This window comes from Ursus americanus, chromosome 17 (genome assembly GCF_024610735.1).
Source record: "Ursus americanus isolate L20-20 chromosome 17, mUrsAme1.1.p, whole genome shotgun sequence".
Taxonomy (NCBI): Eukaryota; Metazoa; Chordata; class Mammalia; order Carnivora; family Ursidae; genus Ursus; species Ursus americanus.
In genome coordinates this window covers 56,201,403-56,225,101 of record NC_142143.1, presented here as the reverse complement: position 1 = coordinate 56,225,101, position 23,699 = coordinate 56,201,403, and the positions used below count along the sequence as shown (strand labels likewise).

At 47.5% G+C, this 23,699-nt stretch overlaps 2 protein-coding genes and 1 long non-coding RNA gene across 12 annotated transcripts; 1 reads left to right on the top strand and 2 right to left on the bottom strand.

Moving 5' to 3' along the window:
• The first annotated feature begins 132 nt into the window (after positions 1-132).
• Positions 133-11,403, top strand: LOC148108694 (uncharacterized). Of its 2 annotated transcripts, XR_015727220.1 has the most exons (3): positions 133-1,676; positions 6,092-6,164; positions 6,413-11,403. It is a non-coding gene; the product is annotated as an uncharacterized LOC148108694 (long non-coding RNA). The 2 variants fall into 2 exon arrangements; XR_015727219.1 differs by lacking the exon at positions 133-1,676 and having other exon boundaries at positions 5,923-6,164.
• CNPY2 (canopy FGF signaling regulator 2) lies at positions 5,762-7,974 on the bottom strand. The gene is made up of 5 exons (XM_045789878.2): positions 7,868-7,974; positions 7,600-7,715; positions 6,550-6,753; positions 6,303-6,399; positions 5,762-5,924 (listed from the first exon to the last, which is right to left on the bottom strand). Exons 1-5 carry the CDS (start codon positions 7,953-7,955, stop codon positions 5,881-5,883), a joined length of 549 nt encoding a protein of 182 aa, XP_045645834.1. The 5' UTR covers positions 7,956-7,974; the 3' UTR covers positions 5,762-5,880.
• PAN2 (poly(A) specific ribonuclease subunit PAN2) lies at positions 9,478-23,699 on the bottom strand. Of its 9 annotated transcripts, none has more exons than XM_045789859.2 (26): positions 23,546-23,699; positions 22,508-22,903; positions 19,506-19,675; positions 19,272-19,392; positions 19,033-19,110; positions 18,392-18,659; positions 17,654-17,996; positions 17,354-17,450; positions 16,397-16,516; positions 16,063-16,182; positions 15,656-15,784; positions 15,329-15,528; positions 15,085-15,233; positions 14,853-14,959; positions 14,565-14,663; positions 14,152-14,225; positions 13,900-14,047; positions 13,459-13,629; positions 13,263-13,322; positions 12,948-13,038; positions 11,972-12,129; positions 11,729-11,872; positions 11,417-11,596; positions 10,982-11,075; positions 10,507-10,704; positions 9,478-10,186 (listed from the first exon to the last, which is right to left on the bottom strand). In XM_045789859.2, exons 2-26 carry the CDS (start codon positions 22,787-22,789, stop codon positions 10,152-10,154), a joined length of 3,636 nt encoding a protein of 1,211 aa, XP_045645815.1. In that variant the 5' UTR covers positions 22,790-22,903; positions 23,546-23,699; the 3' UTR covers positions 9,478-10,151. The 9 variants fall into 9 exon arrangements, with proteins under 9 accessions (XP_045645815.1, XP_045645819.1, XP_045645817.1 ...); XM_045789863.2 differs by having other exon boundaries at positions 13,459-13,602; XM_045789861.2 differs by having other exon boundaries at positions 15,097-15,233.

Sequence of the window (23,699 nt, the reverse complement as noted above, 5' to 3'; positions counted from 1 at the left end):
GCGCCCAGCCCGGGGTCCTCAGTGAGGCCCCGCCCATTGCCCGAACTCGCTCCCGCCCCTCTCAGGGGACTCGCTTCGGGCTCGGCCATTGGTCCGGTGTGTGTGGGGGCGGGACCTGAGCCGTTGACAGCAGTTGTGGAGGGCAGGATTGGACCGCTTGGGTTAGGCTAATTAAGGATGGGTTGGTGCGGGGGGACGTGTAGGTGACTAAATATGTGCCTGATAACTCAGTTAACTTCCTTCTTAGGCTTCCCTTCTTGTCCTTAATACATTTGGGGTTTGTTCTGATGTGAATATGAGAGAAAAAGGCCCCAAGGAGTCCGACCTTAGAAGGTCCTCGGAAGCCAATCCCTTAACATACTATCACCGCTACTGATCATTGCGGACTCCTCCTACCCTGTTGGCACGCTTTCGTGATCAATGTCTTTGGTGAATGACTTAATGGCCATAGAGGTGACGTCATGTGGACACAGGCTATGGTGCCAGAGTTGGCTGCCTGGTGATCATTTGAGGTCAGCCGAGGCCATGGTATTATAGATACGAAGAGACCCCAATATGTGGAAAAGGAAAGCAAAGGCAGGCTGTCAGTTCGGCGTCCAGTGTCGGGAAATCTAAGTCTTTGACATGCCCCCTTAATATGAAGGCTTCAAAGGGCGCCTGGCTGGCTCTATAGGTGGAGCATGTCACTTTTGATATCAGGGTTGTAGGCTGGAGCCCTACCTTGGGTGTAGAGATTACTTAAATAAATAAAATCGTAAAAAACAAAACAAATGAAGGCTTCTAGCACAGGCCAGAACCTTGGAGTCCTGGGCATTAGTCTCACTGCCACTCCAGTCACATAACCCCATGCAGCCAGCCCACCCCACAACTGGCCATAAGATCAAAAGCTGCAGACTAGCCCCATAACCAAAATCAGGCATTAAGCACCCTCCCTTTTCATCACTCCCATCACTCCCATAGGGCCTCTGGGTCCCTTCTCCTACTTGGCCGTCTTCTAGACACTCTTATCCTATGCTTCCCAGAGACCATTAAATGAACCACGGTACTAAAGTAATCTTCCACATCACTCTTGACTAACTCCTGTAGGTAGACAAGACCTCAGGACCTTTCTACCTCCTAAGAATATCATTGTCATTGACCTAAGGGCAGAGGAGAACTGACGCAAGGACCAGAACACCTTATCTATAAATCCTAAGCCCCAGATGAACAGTCCTTTTATCTCTTCACATAGCCGTAACAAGATTCAGGAGTCTCAGTACCATTCAACCCAGGTTTAAATAGACCTACTTTATAAAGAAACTAGTGTATAGCTTCGAGTTGGGGAAAGAGAGGAAAACCACCATTTTCTCTTCTCAAGTTACCTTGTACCTAGCTTCACACCTACCAAACAATACTCCTTTGGCTTGGGGATCAAATAGGTAGGTCTTAGGAAAGAACTTCAAAAAGAGAAGCCAAGCAGAGCCCCAAAGGAACGCTGACCTCAACTACCTTCTCGGTGACTTCAAAGCTCCACTGATCAATATTTGCTCCCAATTTAGCATCTCACAGAGGATTTCCTCCTAACCCTAGAATAGTCTGACCTGGTTTCTGCTCTCTGGTTAATTATCCACAGAGACTAACCAGCTGACCAGAGGCTTGAACTCCAGTGCCCCCAAAAGACAGGAGGCATTCTCAGGGTAAGGCTACCAAATAATAATAGTTATTATTATCAATATTATTATATTTATTATTGTTGGAAAGTTTATTTTTAAGTAATCTCTATACCCAGTGTGGGGCTCAAACTCACAACCATGAGATCAAGAGTCACATGCTTTACCTAGTGAACCAGCCAGGTTCCCCCCCCCCCAAAGAGATAACCATTGAGTGGCCATAAGGGTAACCTATTTTGGAGCTCTAATGATTGGAGGGAGGATGGGAAACAGCAATGCTCTAAGCACCTTGACACTGTGTCCTGGAGCCTAGTGTTATGAAGTCTTTATGGGCTTGTTTTGAAGTTGTTTAGTCCTGATGCCCACTACTAAAAAGCCAGTGGGAAAGCCCAGGGATCAGAAGGACTAAATGTTTCCTCCTAGGAGCTAGCTTAGAATCTATCTATCTATCTATCTATCTATCTATCTATCTATCTTTTTCTTCCTTCCTTTCTTCTTCTTCTTCTTCTTCTTCTTCTTCTTCTTCTTCTTCTTCTTCTTTCTTTCTTTCTTTCTTTCTTTCTTTCTTTCTTTCTTTCTTTCTTTCTTTCTTTCTTTCTTTCTTTCTTTCTTTCTTTCTTTCTAATTTTACTTATTTATTTGACAGAGAGAGAGGCAGTGAGAGAGGGAACACACAAGGGGGAGTGAGAGAGGGAGAAGCAGGCTTCCGCTGAGTGGGGAGCCTGATGCGATGCGGGACTTGATCCCAGAACACTGAGATCATGACCTGAGCTGAAGGCAGCCACGTAACGACTGAGCCACCCAGTCCTCCCCGAATCTCTTTCTAAATGTGAATGGGACCTGGGGAGGAGAGAAGAAAGTTAAGGGAGGATTGGCATGAATAAAGCAGCCAAATGAGCTTTAGGTCCAAATACACCTAAGTGCCTGAGAAGAGGGGGCAATGGAGAGAAGGCTTACAATTGAAGTCATCTTGACCTTGGAAGGACCTCTTTAAAATGGACAGAGGCAATGGTGCCCCCTGGTGGTTAAGGGTAAGTGGGAAAATGCAGTCTAAACATCAGTTGAAACTGCCTACTTCAGTAAATCAAGAGTCCTGTATTTAATGGGTAATAGCTAAAATTTATTAAATACTTACAATTTCTAGGTACTATCTAAATGTGGTACACACATTATCTTAATTAATCCTCACAACTCCTCTAAGGGATGTAGATAATAGTATCTCTACAGAGGAGGAAACCAAGGTTTAGATAAAGTATCCTGTTGAAGATCATAGTACCTAATTGGCCAGAAGCTGTATCTTAACTACTAAGCTGTATTGTTTATATGGTGATGACTATGAACTATCAGCTGCAACTCTGAGTCATTGTTAACTGTCTCCTGGGCACACCAGCTCAGTGTGTTCTATATTTTAAAATATTTTACAAATATCTGTAAAACCTTTGTACATCCATACCTGAAATACATGAGAAATTGTGACCCTCCCAGAATACATAAAGTTAGGAAAGACAGACATCTAGCACCTAAAGTGACCCGGGGGTAGGATGGGTTTCTCATTACAATGAATAATCAGTCTGGAGAAATAGCTGAAAGGAGGATATGATGCCTTTTCACTACTGATTATTAGAGTCAGAGGGCATGTGTTCAGACTTGGAGGTAGTTTTCAAACAAATACAAGTACTAGTGTGCACAGTCACTGGGGACTACATGGAGACTCCACTACAGGGAACGGGATGTGGCAGAAAGACCACTGGCCTAGGGATAAGACGATCACTAAGGTTGAAGTCTTGACTCCCCAGAACACCACCTCTTTGAGCTTAGTTTCTTCATCTGTAAAATGGGAGTAGCATCTACTTCTTAGACTTGGAAAGATTAAATAAGGTGTATGTGCTTGTTATAGGAGTCGCCGCCATGTCTTAGTTCCTTTGCCCTTGCTATTCATTCCTGTCCTGTATTTAAAGGAATCTTGTCCCTGCTCTGGATCCTTTTTAACAGCATAAAAACCCTCTAAAACTTATTTTTGTTTATTTTTTATAAGATTTTATTTATTTATTTATTCATTTATTTGAGAGAAAGAGTGGGAAAGAGAAAGCACATGAGCAGGGGGAGAGGGAGAAGCAGGATCCCCACTGAACAGGGAGCCCTATGTGGGGCTTGACCCAGGACCCTGGGATCATGACCTGAGCCAAAGACAGATGCCACCTTTAAAACTTTTAAAGGACTAGATTTTCACATAATAATTTTTCTTAGTCACATCCAGATCTCATTTAAAACTGTCTTTGAGAATGTTTAAGTTCTAACATTTTACTGATAAATTAATTTAGAAGACATCTAAAGCTTAAGGTATAACCAGATACGCAACGTTACTGTTTGATCTGCCCAAATACTGGGCTAGAATAATTTGCTGTCGGGAGCCTCCAGAAGGGATCAGATAAATTCGTGGATTCCTTGTGGTGACCTCTGATGTGAATAAAGAGATGTGCAAACTATATCCTCCTACCGTTCTGAGGATCAAGTCAAGGACGATAATGTGCACTCTTCCCTATGTAGGACACACCCCTGGGTAGCAATGGCAAAGACTCTTGGGCAGGAGAGTTCTTAACAGCTGTATCTTGACAGACTAGTGAGGTGTATCACAAGTAATGTATTACCAACTAACAGTATTTTATTAATACTTGCAAATAATTTGCTTTTTTGTACATTAACACAATTTTGAGTTCCTTCTAAGAGTTTTCTCACTTTTCTGATAAGCTTTCTGAAGGAAGAGTAAGTTTTTAGACACGAAGTAGGCGATGGACAGAATCCTGGGTATACTCACAGGGGTGTGAAGCATGTGAACATGATTCATGTGCATCACAGAAGAAATAATGGTTAGTAACAGCTGGTCTGGAGAATGGACTTGACAGGATATAGCAAGGATATAGCATTTCTTATGGCTGAATGAGAGAAGAAGGAATTAACACTAGACCCTGAGTTTAGTTGTCAACTATCATCAGGATACTTGCTCTGAATTAGTTCGTGTGTTAGATTTCATAGGGATTTGTGGTACAAGAAAGCTTCACTGAACCCATTCACTATGTGTGCCAGGCTTAGTGCAAGATATTAAGAGAAAAAAAGACGTAAAATAGAAGCTACTTTACAGCTATATTAGATCAGATTGACACTTGGGAACATTAGCTTATTGATCCAATTTTGCCACCACAGAACTTCAGGACCTATGGTATCTCTGGGCCTCAGTTTCTTCATCTGTAAAATGGGCAGAGGTGAAGCAGACGACCTCCAAGGTCTCTTTAGATTCTAAAACGCTTAATTTAAAAAGTCTTCAAAATGTTTATTCAGGTGTTCTTTCCCTGAGGCACTCCTGGGATACAAATGCGCCATTCCAAACCCTGAGACAGACACACCTGGGGATCAGGGTGTTTAAGAAGCTCCTCAGAGACGGCGTCCTTTAGGTTTTCATCCCCAGGACCCAGTACAGAATCTCTACACATACAAAGTGGGGACAGACTTACAGTCCAGAGTGACAGATGGAGATGATAAAGGTATACTTTAGTGTTGCAGTTGGCATCAAATCTAAAAGCTCAGGCCAGCAAGCAAGGGCCTTCATGAAATAACAGTCCTTACCTCATCTCTCCCTATCTGAGAAAGCCCTTACTTTTCAGACGAGTTGATCATATCCATTTCCCCTTTCTGTCTGCTATTGCTGACCCCTCCATCTGGAAGGGCAGGGAGGGGAGAATAATGCACGTCCGTTATTCCAAGACCAAGCTCTGTCTTACTTTATGTTTCATCAGTATAAATACAAGTAATTTCTAGAATCCCATACTACCGTACACTTACCTATGTTCCCTTGCTTATTCAGAGAGGTTCCTCTTCTCTCCACAATTAGACTCTAAACACATGGTACTGAGGAAGCACTGGTAAGTGCTTATCTAGTCTGTGAGTCCAGCAGAAATCTCAGATGGCAAAAGAATGCAAGCCTCAGACTCCTCTTACCTTCATGCTACACCATTTCCAAAGCTCCTCCTTCCCTTTCCTTTCCTATCTGGAATCCCCTATCTTCAAGCCCACTGTAAGGGTTGATTCTGGGTATGAAAAGACAACACAGTTCATACTTTTGGTTTCACAATTTTTCAGTTCATTTCAGTAAAAACATTATATAAAAGGCATTGCCACCCTCTTCCCCTCCTGGGGGTGATCCATCAAGCCTGTCAGCCTGGGCCGCTCCAGTGGTTCATAGCTCATCATGCGATATGTGCAGGGCATGGTCACATAGATCTGCAAATAGCACATAACAGTTTGAAGGAAAATGCCACGCTCATACTGATATAAGCCACTACCGAGAAAATACCCAAAACCAAACTGGCACACACCATCCACCATTTTTCAGAGCGTAACCTTTTAAATGACAAAACATTCTCACTATCCTCTCACCTGTATCTCAGGTGAGGGAGCCACAAATTCTGAAAGCTGACAGGAAGAGAATGGAGAGGAAGAACCCAAGTCCCTAAGTCACAGGTAATCGAAGCCAAGTCTTGAGCTGATATCAGAGGATGGGGGGGGGGGCGCGGGGGGAGGGAGGTGGAGGAACATGCTAGAGAATGTGCCGGGTTCCAAAGGGCTCTGAGGACAGGCAGTAAAGTGGGAGTAGTTTACCTGTTCGCTTACTACAAAGTTTGTCTTTAACATTGTCAGCCTCTCGGGAAAAGAATTCAATGAGTTCATCCTCATATTCCTCCACAATGCTCTCACACTGTCAACCCAAGGGAGAAATGAGTGAGACGGGGTGGCAAGAAGAAGCCTTCTGCCCCCACCTCCAGAGAGGAAGAGGACACAACTTGCCACTTGGGCTCCAATAACTCCCCGAATTTTCAAAAACCAGCTACCCACTCCCAAAGCTCACCGCAAACTTGAGAGTGCCACTGATGTCTGAATCAATTCGGATGCCCTGTAGGTCCAGTTCACTGGATTCTCCATTCCGGCCCACTACACGTACGTAGTTCTTGCGGTGAGTGGAAGGGTCAATCTGTTCCCCATACTCCTTCATCCGGTCACATACCTCCTCTAGCAGCTCTGTGAGGTGGGCCTCTGAGCGAGCATAAGGCACCTAGAAATGTCCTCAGCCTTGGGTCACATTCTGCTACGTCTGTACATTAGTAATTTATATCCTTACTTTTCCTTCCAAATCTAGTTCAACCAACCTATTCTAAAAAGCCTTCCCTAATGAAAAACAGTAGTTTATCTGTATAGTTCCAAATGCTATCAAATATATGACCTTATTTATCTCACTATACAATTCTAAGAAATGCAAAGTGTCATTAGCTCCAAATTCTAGATAAACAGAGACCTCTTGGATTAATCCTAGTTAACTATGTGTTCTTTTCCTGTGAATTCCCTTAATTCTTATGGGTGTAAGCTAATGATTTTCTTTCTTTGTATTAAGCAGACTAATACCTATCCTCAACAAAAGCATTAGAGAGGCAGTATAGGCTTGGAGGATAACAATTATTAAAGCATCTCACAAACATCATAGCCTTAACTTTTCTTTATATACTGCTCACCAGATACAGCTTTGTGTATTTGTGTTACGTTTTCAACTAAAACATAAATTTCCTAAATACAAGAATAAGACCTTCTTTTTTGAATGAATGTTTGTATGTATACGATTATGCCATAGTGAAAACATGAGTGACATGAATTAAGGATGTGGAGAAGGAGGCTGGTCAGGGTTTGCTAACAACTACAGCAGAAATAAAGTCTTAAGATTTGGGGCCAGGAAGCAAGTGCATAGGGTATAAGCCTCCAGCCTCTTACAAATGAGACAGCCCAATCTTTTCGATATCTCTCTGGGTCAATGTTTTCTTCATTTCTATTAAACCAAGGTCCTTAATTAGTTGAGTTCTCATTCAAAGTCCGAGTGAGCTACTTTATTTGGGGGAACAGTAACAGTTACCTCCACCACTGACTGGCTGCCATCCGGATTAATTCGGAAAGAGCCCATCTGAAGGGTCTTCTTGGGATCCACCTGGGCAATTTCCCACTCTAGTTCATCCACCAGAGCCCTGCAAGCTGGTGTGAGGGGAGAGATGGGAGGAGGGAGGAGGGAAGAAGGGAATCACCCAGGGGTTTCCATTCATCCTTCTCCCAGGCCCTGGATCTCATGCTCTCCCAAGGCTCTGTTTTCCCCACCCTCCTTCTCTCACTTCTCTTTGTACCCTTACCTCCACAGTGTAGATCCTGGCTCCTTCGAGCCCAGGCAGTTCCCAGCAGGGCCCCCAGAAGCAGGGCCAGACAACCCCAGCCTTTCATCTTTAGCGGAACGGGGTTGCTCCACCTGGATTTGGGTTGGAATAAAACATAGGTGTGAACAGGCGGCTCCATGACCCCCACCCCCCCATCCCTCATCCCAAGGCCTACAAAGGCCTCACTGTGACTCTGACTCTACTTTTCAGGAAATGGCCAGGACACAAAGGGACTCCTCTGTTCCCAGCGCTTGAGGACTCGGATTCTCCCGGCGGTGAGTGAGAGCGCGAGCTAGGGACTTGGGGCTCAGCCCTCCAGATGCTACGTCGACAGGTGAGGCCCCAGATGTTGGTACTTCAGCGTCGGCTGCCTAGGGCGCACAGGGTTATGTGGCAGCTGCGGAACAGAGGCTGGCCACTAAGCGAGGACGGCAGGCACAGAGGAGCTGCCGGCAAGGGAGGCAGCTGATTCCCGCCAGGAGGCAGCGAGGTGGTGGGCGGGAGAAGAGCACTCAGTAACTGGGGCCTATTTGGACCCACCACCTTAGATTACAGCATCCCCACCTCCAGCCTATAAGCTATTTCCCGTGCGGACCAGCCCCCTTTCTAAGGACGCCGCCACGGCCTTCGCTCGAGTCCATCCCCGACACTTAGGGCCACTCGCACCCGTCCCACCTCTGCTCCCAGGGCCGCCGCCGTGGCCCAGGCGCTCGAAAACGGCCGGACTCTCACTTTAGCTCCGGACCCTAGCACCTGGCTGCTGGGGAGCGGGGCTGTCCAGGCTTCTCCAGAGCGCTCCGGCACTTTCCAGGCACGGGTGCCCCAGCGACTGCCTGACCCAGCTCCCCCCACTCTAAGCGGGCGCCTAAGCAGGGCTCCGGTGCACGGCGGTGCGAGACCCACACGAGAGACCGACCCCAAACCCGCCCCTCCAAACTCTCGCGCGAACAGGCAGCTCAGGACCGGCTTCCAGGCAGCGAGGACCCCGGTGGATCGCAGAAGGACCCAGACTTGCGTGGCGAGCAGCTCCACGTGACCACCAGGGGTCAGCCGAAGAATAGGAGTGGCCTGAAGCAAGGACAGAGCGCGGCGTGGCGTAAGGTGGCGGTCAGACGCGCGCGCGTGTCAGTCTAGGTGGGCTAGGACCTTCCAGAAGAAAGGTGCACGGCTAGCGGGTGAGAAGTCCTGGTTTCTAGTCAGGAAACTACATCTCCCAGGAAGCACCGCAGCACTACAGAGATCCTGTTAATATCTACAGGTCTCAAGATAACCTGAAACCTGTAGTTTGTCAGCTCCTCCAACTTTCCTTTTGCACAATTAAGGAGGAAACCATACCGTACGTTTAAAAGAATCCGACCTTAGGGTACCAGGCAGCCACAGCAAAGACCTAACATTGTGCAGGAAAGTCATAATTATATTCCTCCAACATCTTTAACTTTGGACTCCAGAGCTTCACCTTCATTTCTAGATGGAAATTTGAAAGCTTTGTTTTTTTCCAGTTGTAAGAGAAAGCCAAACAAAAAGTAGAGGAGGGCTTAAGTCCGAGCATCCCACAGTCCCAGGTCTCTAATGACATAGATGACAGCCAGTAACAGTTTCGTTTTTATTTTATAAAACATGCAGTTTAAAACAAAATTTTAAAAAGTAACAAAACTTGGAACAGGAGAGTGGATGGAAGACAGATGCTTCTCAGCTGTCAGCAGGAGTGAAGCCAGCAGCCAAGCTTCATCTAGGACCCAGAGGCCCTTTTGGCAATGATGGTGTTGGCAACACTGATTTGCTAGGGCCACCAATACTCTATGTCCTGGCCCCTCCAGGCAACCCTCAAGCAGTCAGAGATTTGAGCTGTCTTGAGTTTCTGTTGTAAGCCTGTCACTGTCCAAGACTTCAGTCCTTAGCCAAGTAGGAACTGAGAGTACTAGTTCCAGGAGCATTTTTTTGTTGTGTTGTGTTGTGTTGTGTGTTTGCTTGGATATTAATTACCCAGGATATTTATTGAGAATACCAATTACTTTCCATTTGGGTCATTTCTAGACTCTGTTTCTGGCCTGCTATTTTGCAAAGGATGAAAAAGGAATCTGGCTCCTCTTCCCTTTGCAACAATTCTGCTGCATTCCAGTTCTATTAATAGCACCATCTGCAGACCCTGAGCAGGTCCAATTCTGGAAGCGGACAAGGTATAGCCAACTTGGGAAGCCATCTCCCAGTTCTGGGGCCACAGAACACTGAAGGGAGAGGGGTAGTTCGCTGGGAGAGGGTGAGGTCAGAGCGCCAACACTGAGGAGAAGACAGCTGCATCTGTCAGAGACAAAACCAAGAGCATTGACTCTTAAGGTGAGTGTAGAAAAAGCAAGAGAAAAGAGGGCAAGCCTGCCCAAACATTTTAGAACTGGACAAAAGGAGGTCAGGATCAATGGAGTTTCAGTAGTAAAATCTATCTCACTGAATGTTGGGAAGATTAAGTGCTTTATGAACTACTGAGTGCCTTACAAATACAAGGTAGGGGTGGTACTGTTGCTGACATCACCATGATCATTATTATCATTGTGGGTATAATCTTCACATATGCAATCTAACCCCACCCTGTCCAGTTTCCCTTGTCCCACTTCAGGTCTTACTCTTGGGGCTTGTCTGGCCCTCAGGTTCAGGCACCTTCCAGTCCATCTTTCGACCCTTCTCGTAAAGACCCTTGAGCACTTTGTGGAAGGACTCAGGCTCGGTGCCATTTTTGCTTAGCTCCAGATATTTTCGGTAGAGCTGAAGAGCTGTGCGGGCATCCTCAATACTGTCATGGGTTTCCCCTTGAATCTTCAAGTCTGGGGGAATTAGAAGTGGAACAGTTTGGTACCTAGCAAAGGAAGGTAAGAACATGTCCTCTACTCACATCTCCAGCTCCCAATAAACAATAAAAAACTTGACTGCCCCTAAGGGAAAGAGCCAAACACCATCCCTAGTGCACAGGGATACTGAAGCTACTTAAATCCATTAGTAACTCTCACCACTAACTCAGGGTCCTCCCTACTCCTCTGACAACTCCAACATTTTTTTCTGCTTACTGAGCACCACAAGGGCCTACAAGGTACACCAACTCACCTAGAAAGTACCAAGCAAGGAATCGCAGGGAAATCATTCGTTTTCGGGGCATGTGAAAGAGATAGACAGTGTCAAGGACTTGGTCCTTGGGCACCTGGCAGAGAGAAAAGAGTGGGAAACTGAAGGCAGGTGATCATAATTTCCCATTCTCCAAAAGCACAACATATACCCTAAAGGGCCCACATTCAAAGACTCCTAAAAGAGCCCTGCCCAGGGGCGCCTGGGTGGCACAGCGGTTAAGCGTCTGCCTTCGGCTCAGGGTGTGATCCCGGCGTTATGGGATCGAGCCCCACATCAGGCTCCTCCGCTATGAGCCTGCTTCTTCCTCTCCCACTCCCCCTGCATGTGTTCCCTCTCTCGCTGGCTGTCTCTATCTCCGTCGAATAAATAAATAAAATCTTAAAAAAAAAAAAAAAAAAAAAGCCCTGCCCGAACCATGAGGTTGATGACCCGGAAGTCCTTCTGCAGACCATGACCCACAAACTTGACTCCAATGTCAATAAGAAAACGAAGCTTTAAGTAGGTAGACTTGAGAGTTGTGAGGTGCTTAGAGGAAATCTTCGCATCTAGGTCTCCTGGCTTTATCCCCGAGTACTGAGTCAAGTAATCCACCACCTAGGCACAGAGAAAAGGGTCAGTCGCTCGGGAGGTGAGGTGCAGAGTATCCCTCTACCACTCCTCCCTGGGTTCTAGAGCACTCTACATACACACAAGGTCCGTCTCACTTGCCCCTCCATATCCTAATACCTGCTCCTGGGTAGAGATGTAGTCATCAATGAAGGGAATACCCTCATTGGGTCCCTGGCCCCGAACACAGGTGATCCTCGCTACTGACATCTGGCTTGGTTTGATGGTAGACTTGGTGCCATCACTGCGTAACTCTGCTTCCTCCTACGTGAGAAGAGTTGATAAGGAAATCAGAGAACTGCTTATGACTCCTACTATCTCCAGGGTTCTGTTCCACCACCACACCCTTTTGGACTTTGTTACCTCATTAAGGGTGACAAACTCAGCATCCAGGCCCACCAGGTCCCCAACCTGTGGCATCTCATTCAGCATCAGTGGAATAAAGGTAGTATGTGTTTTCCGCTGCTTCCGTGCTAGTGAGGCTTCAGCCAGCAGGACACTTGCCTCAATAGGGTTCTTGACTGGAAGGGAAAGTCCAGAAGACAGATGGCTGGGGAAAGGGAAGTAACCGTAGAAGGGAAATCCAGATGGCTGACCAGAGACTGGGTCTACACTGTGATCCCTCAATCATCAAAGCATGTGAGTAAAAAGATCATGTCTGATGAACAGATGGATGGAACAGATCAAATCAGAAAACTATTAAGAAATATGTTAAGAAAAAACAAAAAAGAGAAGAAAGAGTAAGACTTTAGCTTTGGTCTTTAGCTTTAAAAAACCAGAAAAATAAAGTTGCAGGGAAACTACGGTTTAAAGGCACCAAAAAGGGGGTGCCTGGGTGGCTCAGTCGTTAGGCGTCTGCCTTTGGCTCAGGGCGTGATCCCAGCATTCTGGGATCGAGCCCCGCATCAGGCTCCTCCGCTGGGAGCCTGCTTCTTCCTCTCCCACTCCCCCTGCTTGTGTTCCCTCTCTCACTGGCTGTCTCTCTCTCTGTAAAATAAATAAATAAAATCTTTAAAAAATAAAAAATAAAATAAAGGCACCAAAAAGGGCCTTAATAAGGAGTTAATCTCCAAAAGAAGATGAAAGCTTCACTTGGGGGGGGGAAGAATGATTAGAATCAAAATCATAACCTTAGTCATTTTGATCAGATTTCCCCCCATCAGCTCTTCCCCACTACACCTCAGGATCTCCAGATTCTAAATTTAAGGGCCGATGAACAGGACTATCTTTAGTATCCCTGGAAATATTAACACTGTTACCTGTCCTAATCTTAACAAGATCTCTTCCTAAAGACCAATCTAAAGTGCCCACACCCTTTGGTCTACTCTGTACCACTTACTGTTCAGGTTGTATTTGGAATTAAGATTCCTTTTGACGTAATAAAGGATAGCAGGTACTTTCCAATTCATGTCAAACTGCACAGCTTCGTGCTATAAAAGAAAAAGCACTTAATGGCCTACGTATATGTCCCTTTTTCCTTTTTCCCTAGCCAGACAAAAGATAGAACTCAGGTGCTATTTTTAATTCTGCTAACGCTTTTTATTCTTAAGGATCCCCGCCTCCCTCCCGAATCTGCGTGGCATTCTCTAGGATGAGGATGGGAACGCGAGGAAAGGGGGAGATGAAAGGGAGAACGGAATGTGTTACAACTAACCTTATCAATAGGTTCAATAAGAAAGTCATTGAAGAGATACCACTGCTGGTGGGTAACACCCTGTGAAGATACAGAAAAAAGATGGATGCTAAAGTGACAGCTGGACCACGCTGGCTCAGACTCAAGATAGGGACAGACCTGGGACTCCTCAGTGGCTACCACCAGGAGTGTCCCTGCCGCGTATAATCTCACTTACCTCCTTACGCTGGTGGTAGGTCTCTCCAACTTTGATGTGAGCCACCAGGCTGCCCCCTGTGCGTGAGTCCAGGATGTGCACCACAGTAGCCATCAGGTCATACACATAGACACCATGCTCCTCCTCTGCCCTGGCTGGGCCCCACTGTGAGGGGGTACCCAGGCTGCTAAGCTAAGTTTAAGGATGGGGAAAGAAGGGGAATGGGATAGAGGACAGGGAGTTTGGAGTATGGGGATGGGGGACCAGGGTGTGTTCTCTCCATCCTAGCCCAGCTATGAGTCTCAATACTGAACTGAGTCACTCTGGAAAAGCCCACAACTGGTAAATCCTCGGCTTTATTCCCTTCCTTTTCCCTATACTAAGTTCCATCTTCCCCTTGCCCTGCTTCTGTCCCAACCTTCTCTCCCTTATTCCCCTTTCTCTTCCCAGTTGTTCAACAACCTGTATCTCATCCCCATCAGTCCAATTGCAAACATCCAGCCCTTTGTTCTTGGTCATCTTCATGCGAATGGAGAAAGGAAGCCAGACATTCTTCAACTCCTCAATGGAGGAACACATGAGCATGCCCTCTGGACTTCCTAGTTCTTTCCTATCAGGACAAGAGAATTAGAAATTTGTTCTGAAATCTAGCCAGTGACAAGAGGAGCCACTGGGTAGCTCAATCCTTTGACTACTGCCTCAGGCTGTACGTACCAATCAGCCAAAGCAAACTCCTTGTTCTTGGAGATTTCTCCACCATGCTTCTTTATTGCCATTTTGAAGGCAACCTGAACACAAAAGAAAAAATATCTGATTCCCAGGGTGCGTGGCTGGCTCAGCTGGTTAAATGTCCAACTCTTGGTTTCAGCTCAGGTCATGATCTCAGGGTCATGGGATCAAGCCCCGTGTCAGGCTCTGCACTCAGCAGAGTGTGTTTGTCCCTCTCCCTCTGCTCCTCCCCCTGCGCTCACGCGCTCTCTCTCCCTCCCTCAAATAGGTAAATAAAATCTTAAAAAAAAAAAAAAAAAAAACCTGATTCCCCAGGAACATTAATCACAAATGGAGCACAGAACGGAGAGCAAACTAAAAAGTACACCTAAAGCCCTGCTTCCAGACCTGGTCCTTACCTCAGCCTGCATTCTCCAGAAATCAGCTTCTTTCAAGCTGTTCACCTCACAGTTGATGACGAGAATATCTGGCAGATGGCGGATGTTGCGGGTCTGAATCTGAGAGGATAAAACAAACAAGGAGTGGCAGGGAGCCTACACGAAAGGAACCTGGACGGGAACAGAGAAACTTGGGCCTGCACTTTCGAACTGAGGTTCCTCCCACTCCCTATGGCTCCCTGGACGGCAGTGCTGACACGGCCAGTGGCAGAGGAGAGTGCAGCCAAGTCCCCAGCACGGAGGGCTCACCGTGGGCTGGTACTTTTCACAGTTGTCACACCAGGCCTGTGTATTCTGCTCCAGGCAGATGCTTCGCTTTAGGACCTGAGCAAAGTCACAGCTCTTCCCGGTTTTATCTGCAGGGAAACTGGGATGCTTCACTCTATGTCCACCCTTTGGCCCACTGTTAGCCCCCCAACACCCTCTCCTTGATGTTCCGGGACGTGTGGGGGAGGCTTCCCGACCCAGCTGCAGGGTATACCACTGGTGCTACCCTCGGGGTAGGAGAGCGTGAAGAGCAGGGTGGATGAGGCTCGCACGGTCTCACTGCCACAGCGGCAGAGGCTGCAGTTCTCCATCTCACAGCTGAACAGCTGCCCGATGACCGAGTCCCCCGATGAGCAAAAGCTGCTAAGAGTGGGGAAGGCAATGCATGCACATGGAGGCAGTTAGGAGACCCGTGAAGTCACCAAGGGGCCTTCACTGTTCACGGCCCGATATCATACCTGCCTCCAGCACCTCGATAAGCCTGGGGTACTTCCAGCTCCTGCATGTCCTGATGCAGCTGAGTGAGAATGAAGCGATTCCACCTCTGAATAAGCCTGGCCAGATTGCCTTTGCCTGAAGCCTCATCTGAGTCAGCCAGGATCAGACCAAGGGCTGACGCCTCAGGGATGGTGCGGAATGCCCGAAGAAAATTACTGCCCTGGAATCCAGGAAGTATGTTGGTAAAATGGGGCAATTTTCTCTTTTGTGGTCATTTGCACAGCAATGTCCCCACCTACTCTCCACCTCCCTTCCCCTTTTATGGTCTCAGGTCTCCAGACACTGACCTGACAAGGGTCACCTCGAGAGAGATCCAACATGTGGAAGAGGAAGCCCAGCTCACACGCCAGGCAGAACTCCTTCTGGCAAAGATGGTTCTGGATTAGACAGCGAACAGGCTCCAGGAAGTAGAGCACCTGGTGGGAAAGCAAGAGAACTGATGCAGGCAACCGGTGTGGGGAGAAAGAAAGACGGGAAGGTTAAGGGAGCTGGTGAAGAATACAAAGCAGAAGGCCACTGAAGAATGGAATGCGCACAGGCGATTTGAAGGCTGCGGAGCAAGAAAGAATGGTAGCGGAGGCCATGGTAAAGTGGGCTTGGTTGGAGAGGCCTGGAAAAAGAGTAGTGGGTGTAGGGCTACAGAGAAGGAGAAATGCAGTAGGCGTGTTCAAGTCGCAGGCGTACCCACCCTTACCTGGATCATGCAGTTACAGTAGGCATTGGGGATGTGGGGCTCTAATCCAGCAAACAGGGTCTTATTGTAGTGTTTGAAGTCAAAGTCCTCCAGCCCTAGCTTGGAATATTTGATGGTTACCTGAGGCAGAAACAGTCTGAGCAAGATGAAGATATCCTCAGAGTCCCCTGTATCTTCCGAGTAGTCATAACCTTCCCCGGAACCTCCCTCCCGAGTCCAGGTGGTAGGTGAAGGCATCTCGACTGAGTCCTTCAGTCCTTTCTCGTATGACCCCTTTTCCCAGGGAACCTTTCCCCACGTCCCCGAGGGCTCCTTCCTTGGTATCCCCCAGCACCTTGCGGTACTTCTTAGAAACCATGTGGAGATGTGGCTCCTCTTCCCGCCCTATTGGTGACTCAGTGACCTGGCTGAAGCTGTCAAATTCACTGTCAGACTCCTTGAGTCGGTAAGGAATCTAGAATTTTTAAGAAGAGGTAATTTTGTTGGATGTCTTAATTATCTTTGGTTTCCCCCCACCTTTATCCCAACACGGAACATTCTGATTTCGTGGGGGTTTTCAGCAGCCACTGCTTCCCTTTTATTCCCACTGCCAACACCCCACCTCATCACAGCTGGACAACGATGATGGCTTCCCCACCGGGATCTGCACATTCACCTTGTCCGGCATCCCACTACCAAACTCTTCCAAAAAGCCTATTTCAGCACGTCACTTCTCCCACTATACACTTGGTATTCGAGGCTTCACAACTGGGCCCCTTCCAACCTTAACGTCTGGCGATTTCTCAATACTGACCACTGCTATAGCCAGACTGGTCCAGTCACAGTCCCCACCAGACATGCCTTTTGCAGTTATGCTTCTTGAGACCTTTGCTAACACTGATCTCTCATCTTGAACATGCACCCATGTTACTTTCTACTTACCCATCTTTCACCTTTCCAGCTCAATATCCACCTTTTTCAGTAGGTCTTCCCTGACTACTCTGGCCCAGAATAACACTTTCCCTCCAAACAGCCCTGGCACCAAATGTTTGTAACAATCCTTCAGTGTTTCACAAGAGAACATAATTTGTTCCAGACAGGTCTTATCTTTACCAACTAAAAACTAAACTTCTTAACAGTAAAGACAATCTTCTGTATCTCTGAATTCTCCCTCACACCTAGCATGGTACCTTTGATTCAGTAGGCCTCAAAACACCTTTACTGACTGACTAAAAGCAAAAACTCCTGCAGACTAGTAAAGAAACAAGACAGGAGAATGGCTGGGGGCTGCCCCTCTCCCCTCTGAACATACCTGATTGCGCAACCGGGTGCGGGGGTTGGGCGCATAGCCAATGAAGCCCACCTTCTTCATGGTGCGAAGAATCTCTGCATCCACAGGGGGTGCGCGCCTGTAATGTAGTATAGTTCTAAGGCTGGGAGGTTGTGGTGTCTGCCCACCAAAACCCAACCAACGCCCAAGGAGCCAGAAAAAAAGAAGATACTGAAGGCAGACAAAAATCAGGAAAGGCAATGACTACTACAGGGCTTGCTGAGAATCCTGGCATCTCGGCCCTTTCCCCTCCCTCCTTTTGGCCCAGATGTAAGGTACAACCTGGGAGCTGGAGCGGAGTTGGCCGCAGGCCAATCAGAGAGAAGTGTGTCAGTGGTGAGCGGGACAGGGATGAGGGAAAGAGGCAGCAGGTCCTGACTCCAGTCCAGAGGAGGCAGTGAGTCCACGAGACAGGGCAAAGCAAACTCGGTCTCACGGGAGTAAGGGTTGAAGGAAGGCTCAGGGGAATCAGTCCAGAGGTGCACACAGCCCTCAGAATCCCCAAAGGCCAGGGCCTGCTTGCTGGCTGATACGTCAAATGTCATTAGCAGAGGCCCTACAGGATTCACATGAAAGATGTCTGCTGGGTTGGCCAGGCCTGTGGGCTCACAAAACTGGCACTGCCCTAGAAGAGAGGAGGAAGCTCAATGAGCCCTGGGAAGCTGAAAGGGGGCCGTTCTTTTATGCCCTGGTATCAAGGAAAGATGGGGCCTCAATTCATGCCTAGAGATACAAAGAATACCATCGGATGCCTTCCCACAAACCACAGGCAAGTCTGCTACCCAGTAAAGGCAGTTCTAAGGTTGTTTTGTCTGCTCTGCCTTTATCTTGTTCTGTGTTCTTCATACTGGGGGAAAAATAAAAGTCCTACTCTCTGACCAAAACTAAGTGAGACCCTGACAGCCCACTGAAAGGTTACTGTTTTCTCCAACAAAGAGGTTCCCGGGAGTACGGTCCTTCTGGTACCTAGTTCCCCTTCACTCATCAGTGCCCCCTACCCCACCCTATATTCCTTCCTACCTGACTGGGAGATGATAGCAAGTCGAGAGGTGTACGTAGGGATGAAGCGCAAGAAGGCGGGATCCACGTGTACTTGGAGCGGGGTGATGGCACGCATCATGCGCAGGTCATACACCTTGAGGAAACGGTCACAGGCCAGGCCGGTGAGGCGGCTGGAGAAGCCACAGGCGGCCAGCAGGTTGCCATGCACATCAAAATCCGACAGACTCCCCGAGAAAGCATCAAACTCATGCTCCACCTTAAAAGTACGGAGGTCTCGCAGGGAAACCTGAAGAAGAGATGACGGGGTTATCTTCCAACACTGTCATCAGGAAAAGGACCTGCCACCTACCTCAAGGCCCCTGCCCAAAGAACTAAGGCTCTAGGATACAGGCAATTAAAGCGCAGAAGAGGCAGAAAGAGAAGCCAAGCGTTGAAAGGGACCCCAAAGAGAGCTCTTGTTTACTCTTTCGCCTGGAAGGTATCTAGTTACAACAGAAACCGTTAGGGTGAAAGATAATCTAGTATAATGTGGCTGAGGAGGAACTCCGTTCACTCTCCCGTCCCTCCCACTACAGCCCCAGCATTGAGGGAAAGGAAGAGCCCAAGCACACGTCTGATGAAACGGCCTTGTGGTAGGAGGAAACACAGAACCGAGCCACCTTGCCAGACGTGTGGCCACAGAAGAAGAAGCGATTTGTCTGCCTCATAATAGTGACTCCAGGCGTTTCGACGGCATACTGGGGAGGAAAGCAAGAAAAACCAGTGAGAATAATTCTTCCCACAGACCAAAGGAACAGAAAGGTCGCACATACACTTAGTCATGTTCCCAGCCCAGATATATCCCCAGCTCCCCGAAAGTCTCAGACGCTGCTGGGTCTTTCCTGCCCCAGGCTTGTACCTTCTGAGTCTCCTGGACAGTGTTAAGGTCAATCTCCAATATGTGGTTCTGCAGCCCACCAACAAGCAGAGTGCTGCTGTCCGTCAGCAGGAGACTGTGCATATCCTCACTTTCCTCTAGCCTGTGGTGCAGAGAAAAGGCTAAGGGACCCGGCCCTCAGAAGCTTCCAATTCTTTAGTCTTCCCGTTCTAGGAGGGACCCTCTTTCCCAGTCTAGAGCTGAGAAACCACTTACAGGTAATCAAATATAATGAGGCCCCCACGGGCCATATACTTGAGGTTGTTCTTGGTGAGAAAAAGGATACCATTTTCCAGGCTCTGGATCTGTCGTATGTCATCACTGCCATTGACCTGAAAGGATGAGTAACGCTCCAAGGCTGGGCCGAAAAACGAAGTAGCATGGCCCTGTGGGGAAAAAGATGAGACACACCCTGAATGGAGGGGCGGGGCCATCCCAGATACAGGTCAGGGCCGGGACGTTGTTCAGCTTTCCTCCATTCTTGCTTGGCCTTTCCCGCGGGCAGCCCCTAAGGCATTAGCCCAGGGACCGATCTAAGTGATAAAGACATTGATGATACTATCTATGTTCCTTTAATGCTTTACAAAGTACTTTTGTAAACTCTACCTCATTTTATCCTCACAATGACCCTGCTGAACCGGTAAGGGCTCAGTTGGTTAGAATAGTTTCAGGTCAGGGACGTGGGTCCGATCCTGCACTGGCTTTCTGGTTCCATAGTCAAGTCTTATTCTCTACCGGCTGTCTGCGAAATGTGTACTGTGGGTCACAGGCTGGAACAGAGAGAATGTGAAACTCATTCCACCCTGACTCCTACGACATCGTTCACTACTGGTTTCTCTGCTGACTCTTAGCTCATACCTTCTCCTCTGTGTTTCCCTTCAGACCACTCTCTTGAGACATGGCTATTCCCAGTCCACTATTTTCTCACTAGTGTTCCTAGGTAATCTCATCCATTCTCAAGGTTTTAGCCATCCATGTTTTTAAGCTGATGGATCCTTACTCCCTTCCCTAGCCCAGACCACTGCCTCAAGCTTCAGACTTATACATCCAAATACCTACACACATCTCTCTTTAGATATTCCATGAGAACCCCAAACTCATTACATTCCAAATTAAATGTCATTTTGACCTCATTTCAATCCTTCTTAAATACATTCCCTATGGTACCATGATCTATGTAATGGACTAAGTCATTGATAGTCAACTTAAGTCTTGTTTACTTCCTAAGTATTTCCCAAATCTGTGCTCACGTGTGCTCACGTATACATCTCTAAATGCTTCACTCAGGCCTTCATATTCTATGCGAACTGCTACAATAACCTCCAAACTGACCTCATGGAGTCCTGCCCTGTCCCCCTTAAACCAAACTCTCTACTTCTACCTCAGCCCTCTAAGATACAAACCTAACCTTATCATTCTTTTTTTTAAGATTTTATTTATTTATTCGACAAAGATAGAGACAGCCGGCGAGAGAGGGAACACAAGCAGGGGGAGTGGGAGAGGAAGAAGCAGGCTCATAGCAGAGGAGCCTGATGTGGGGCTCGATCCCAGAACTCCGGGATCACGCCCTGAGCCGAAGGCAGACACTTAAGGACTGAGCCACCGAGGTGCCCCTAACCTTATCATTCTGGATAAAAATCTTCAGTGGTGTCAAGTCCAAGCTTTTTTAACACAGCATATGAGGTTTCTCTGGAATGTTCTCCCCCCAGGTATCTACATGGCTTCCTCTCTCGCCTCTAGAAGACTTAGAATGGACAGCATGGCCTGCATCCAGGTCTCTACTCAAATGTGGCTTTGTATCAGAGAGACCTTTCCCCGACCAACTATCTAAAACAGTAACACCTCCCAACCTTCGTTACCTCAACCCCCTTAACTCCACTTTATTTTCCTTAAAGATACTAAACAACATTTAATATATTACAAAAAGATTTTTGTTGCCCTCTTAAATGTTCATTCTAAACCTAGACCACAGAGCAAGGTCTGGCACCTAGTAGGCGCTCAAAAAACACTAGTTGAATGAAGTCATGTCTATCTCTTCAGCTTTATCTCCCAGTGCAGTAAACCCCCATTGCTTATAGTTCCTGCACTCTGCTGTTACACTGTATAGTATCTTGGAAATCTTTCTCCTGTTGCTTTGGCCAAGACAGCATTTTCCCCTCTTCTTCACCTGACTTCTACTCACGTCTCAAAAACTCACTTCAGTTATCACTTCCTTCTGGGGGCCCTCTGACCCTTCTCTACCCAGTACATGTTTTTATACTGGCACTTAGTAGTTTATATCTTAAGTTTGTAATTAGTAAGTGAAACAGTTTAGGGGCGCCTGGGTGGCTCAGCTGTTATGGGTCTGCCTTCGGCTCAGGTCCTGATCCCAGGATCCAAGCCCTGCACTAGGCTCCCTGCTCAGCGGGAAGCCTGCTTCTCCCTCTCACACCCCCCCCCATTTGCGTTTCCTCTCTTGCTGTCTCTCTGTCAAATAAATAAATAATTTTTAAAAAAGTGGAACAGTTTAGTTTCTTCTAAAGGATCATGAAGTTATCTGTTTACATATCGTTTTTTCCTCATTGTTCTATATTCCTTGAGGGTAAGGATTATGTTTCATTCAGCTTTATTGCCTGGGCCTAGCATAGCAGTAAACAGTGCCTACTGAAATGAATGTATTACCAAAAAAGCTCATTCTTTCTAATGAAAAAAGCACAATTCATGCTCTATGGAAAGTATATTAGTAAACCAAGGATAACATGTTATTTCTTACAAAATCTTGGGCTCCCTAGCATATTGGTAATTTTTTTTTTTTAATTTTCAAAAATCAGCCTTGATAACTGCTCTCACAGAGATTAAAATCAGCCAGAGAAGACAAAATGATTCCATGTAAGGTACACAGAAACATGTATTAAACATTCTATAATTATAAAAATGGAAAACAGAGGAGGCGCATTAGAGACTGGATTTGGACACCACAGACTAACTGATGGGTACAGTTATCAAGATTAATCAAAGCTTGGAAGGGGCAAATAGTGGTAGAAATAGGACGACTTCTGAAAAAGAATGCCTATGTAACTTCTCCCTGGATCCTATGGTTCCTTCCACTGCCCTCCTCCTGACTTGACTGAGACACAACTAATTCTCTGGCTCCCAGTAAAGCAGCTGTTTTGGGCTAAAACCAGATAAAAGACCTCCAACATCTCGTTTCATCCCTCACAAGGGGGTACAGTTCTTACCCCGTGGCTTCCCACCCACAGCATCTCCTCGTGCAAGTCAAAGTGGGAGACGGAGACAGGCACACCCACTTCAGCCACCACACTGTGCAATTCAGAGTAGACACCTTCCATTATGTGCACTGACTCCTGGACAGGAAGAGCCTCCAAGGCCACCCCCTCCGGATCCAGCTCCACATTCTGTAGCAGACTTGGGTTCAGGTGGGCGTCCAGGACAGGGTCCAGGGCAGAATGCATGGCTGGGGCATACTCTGCCAGTCCAGGGTCCAGACCCTCGAAGTTCATGATGACGATGGCAGATTAGACCCTTGTCACACCCTCCCTTGCAACAGCCCCGTAAGAGGCCTGACCCAACCTTCAGCAGAACAGCACCAGTGGGCCTAGATTGGACATCCTGGCCTGCAAAGGGAAAGAGGTAGCTGAGTCAGTGGCAGGCCCAAGTACTTGTATTTAGTGTGTTCTCAATTATCAGGGCAGGAGGGAGATGAGGCAGGCAGATGTGAAAATGCCAGGTAGGGGACGAAGCAGGCAGGGAGGGGATGGGCAGTGGGGGTAGAGGTGAACGTCTAGTCCCTTTTTCTCCTCTGGTCCTTCTGTACTCTCCACCACCCCACTATCTCACCTAATACTTGACTTCCTTTCCATCTCCCTTCAGGCCTGCTCACTTGCCTGGTTCACCCCAGAACCATCAGTGGAAGGAGCAGCAACTGCGGGATTAGAGTTAGGCAGGGGGGCTAAGGTGCTTGTTTCCCCAAATTAGGGATGAGGAGTGGGGGGTTGGGAGGTGAGAACCAGAGAAGTCAGTTTCCCAGAATCCTCTGCAATGTTACCCAGGATTCTCCAGGGAAAAATAAGAATGTCCAGTTACCCACAACTGGGGCGGGGGTGGGGGGACATGATGAAAATGGTTAGTTACCCACAATTCTCTAGGGGAACCAGAGAAATCAATTACCCAGAATTCTCCCCCGGCAGCGGGGAGGGGAGGGATTAGGGCAGGGGTCAGATGTGTTCTTGGGATGCTTATGGGGATTGGGTCATTACCAAGATTTCTCCATGGCGGATATTTTGGAGCGCGTGGAATTAAAACGAGTAGGGGGAGAGAAAGCGCCGTCAGCTCCGCGGGAAATTCCAGTTTCCCCAATTCTCCCCCGCGCCTGATACTCAACCAAACCCTACGGCGGAAAGGACGTCGCTC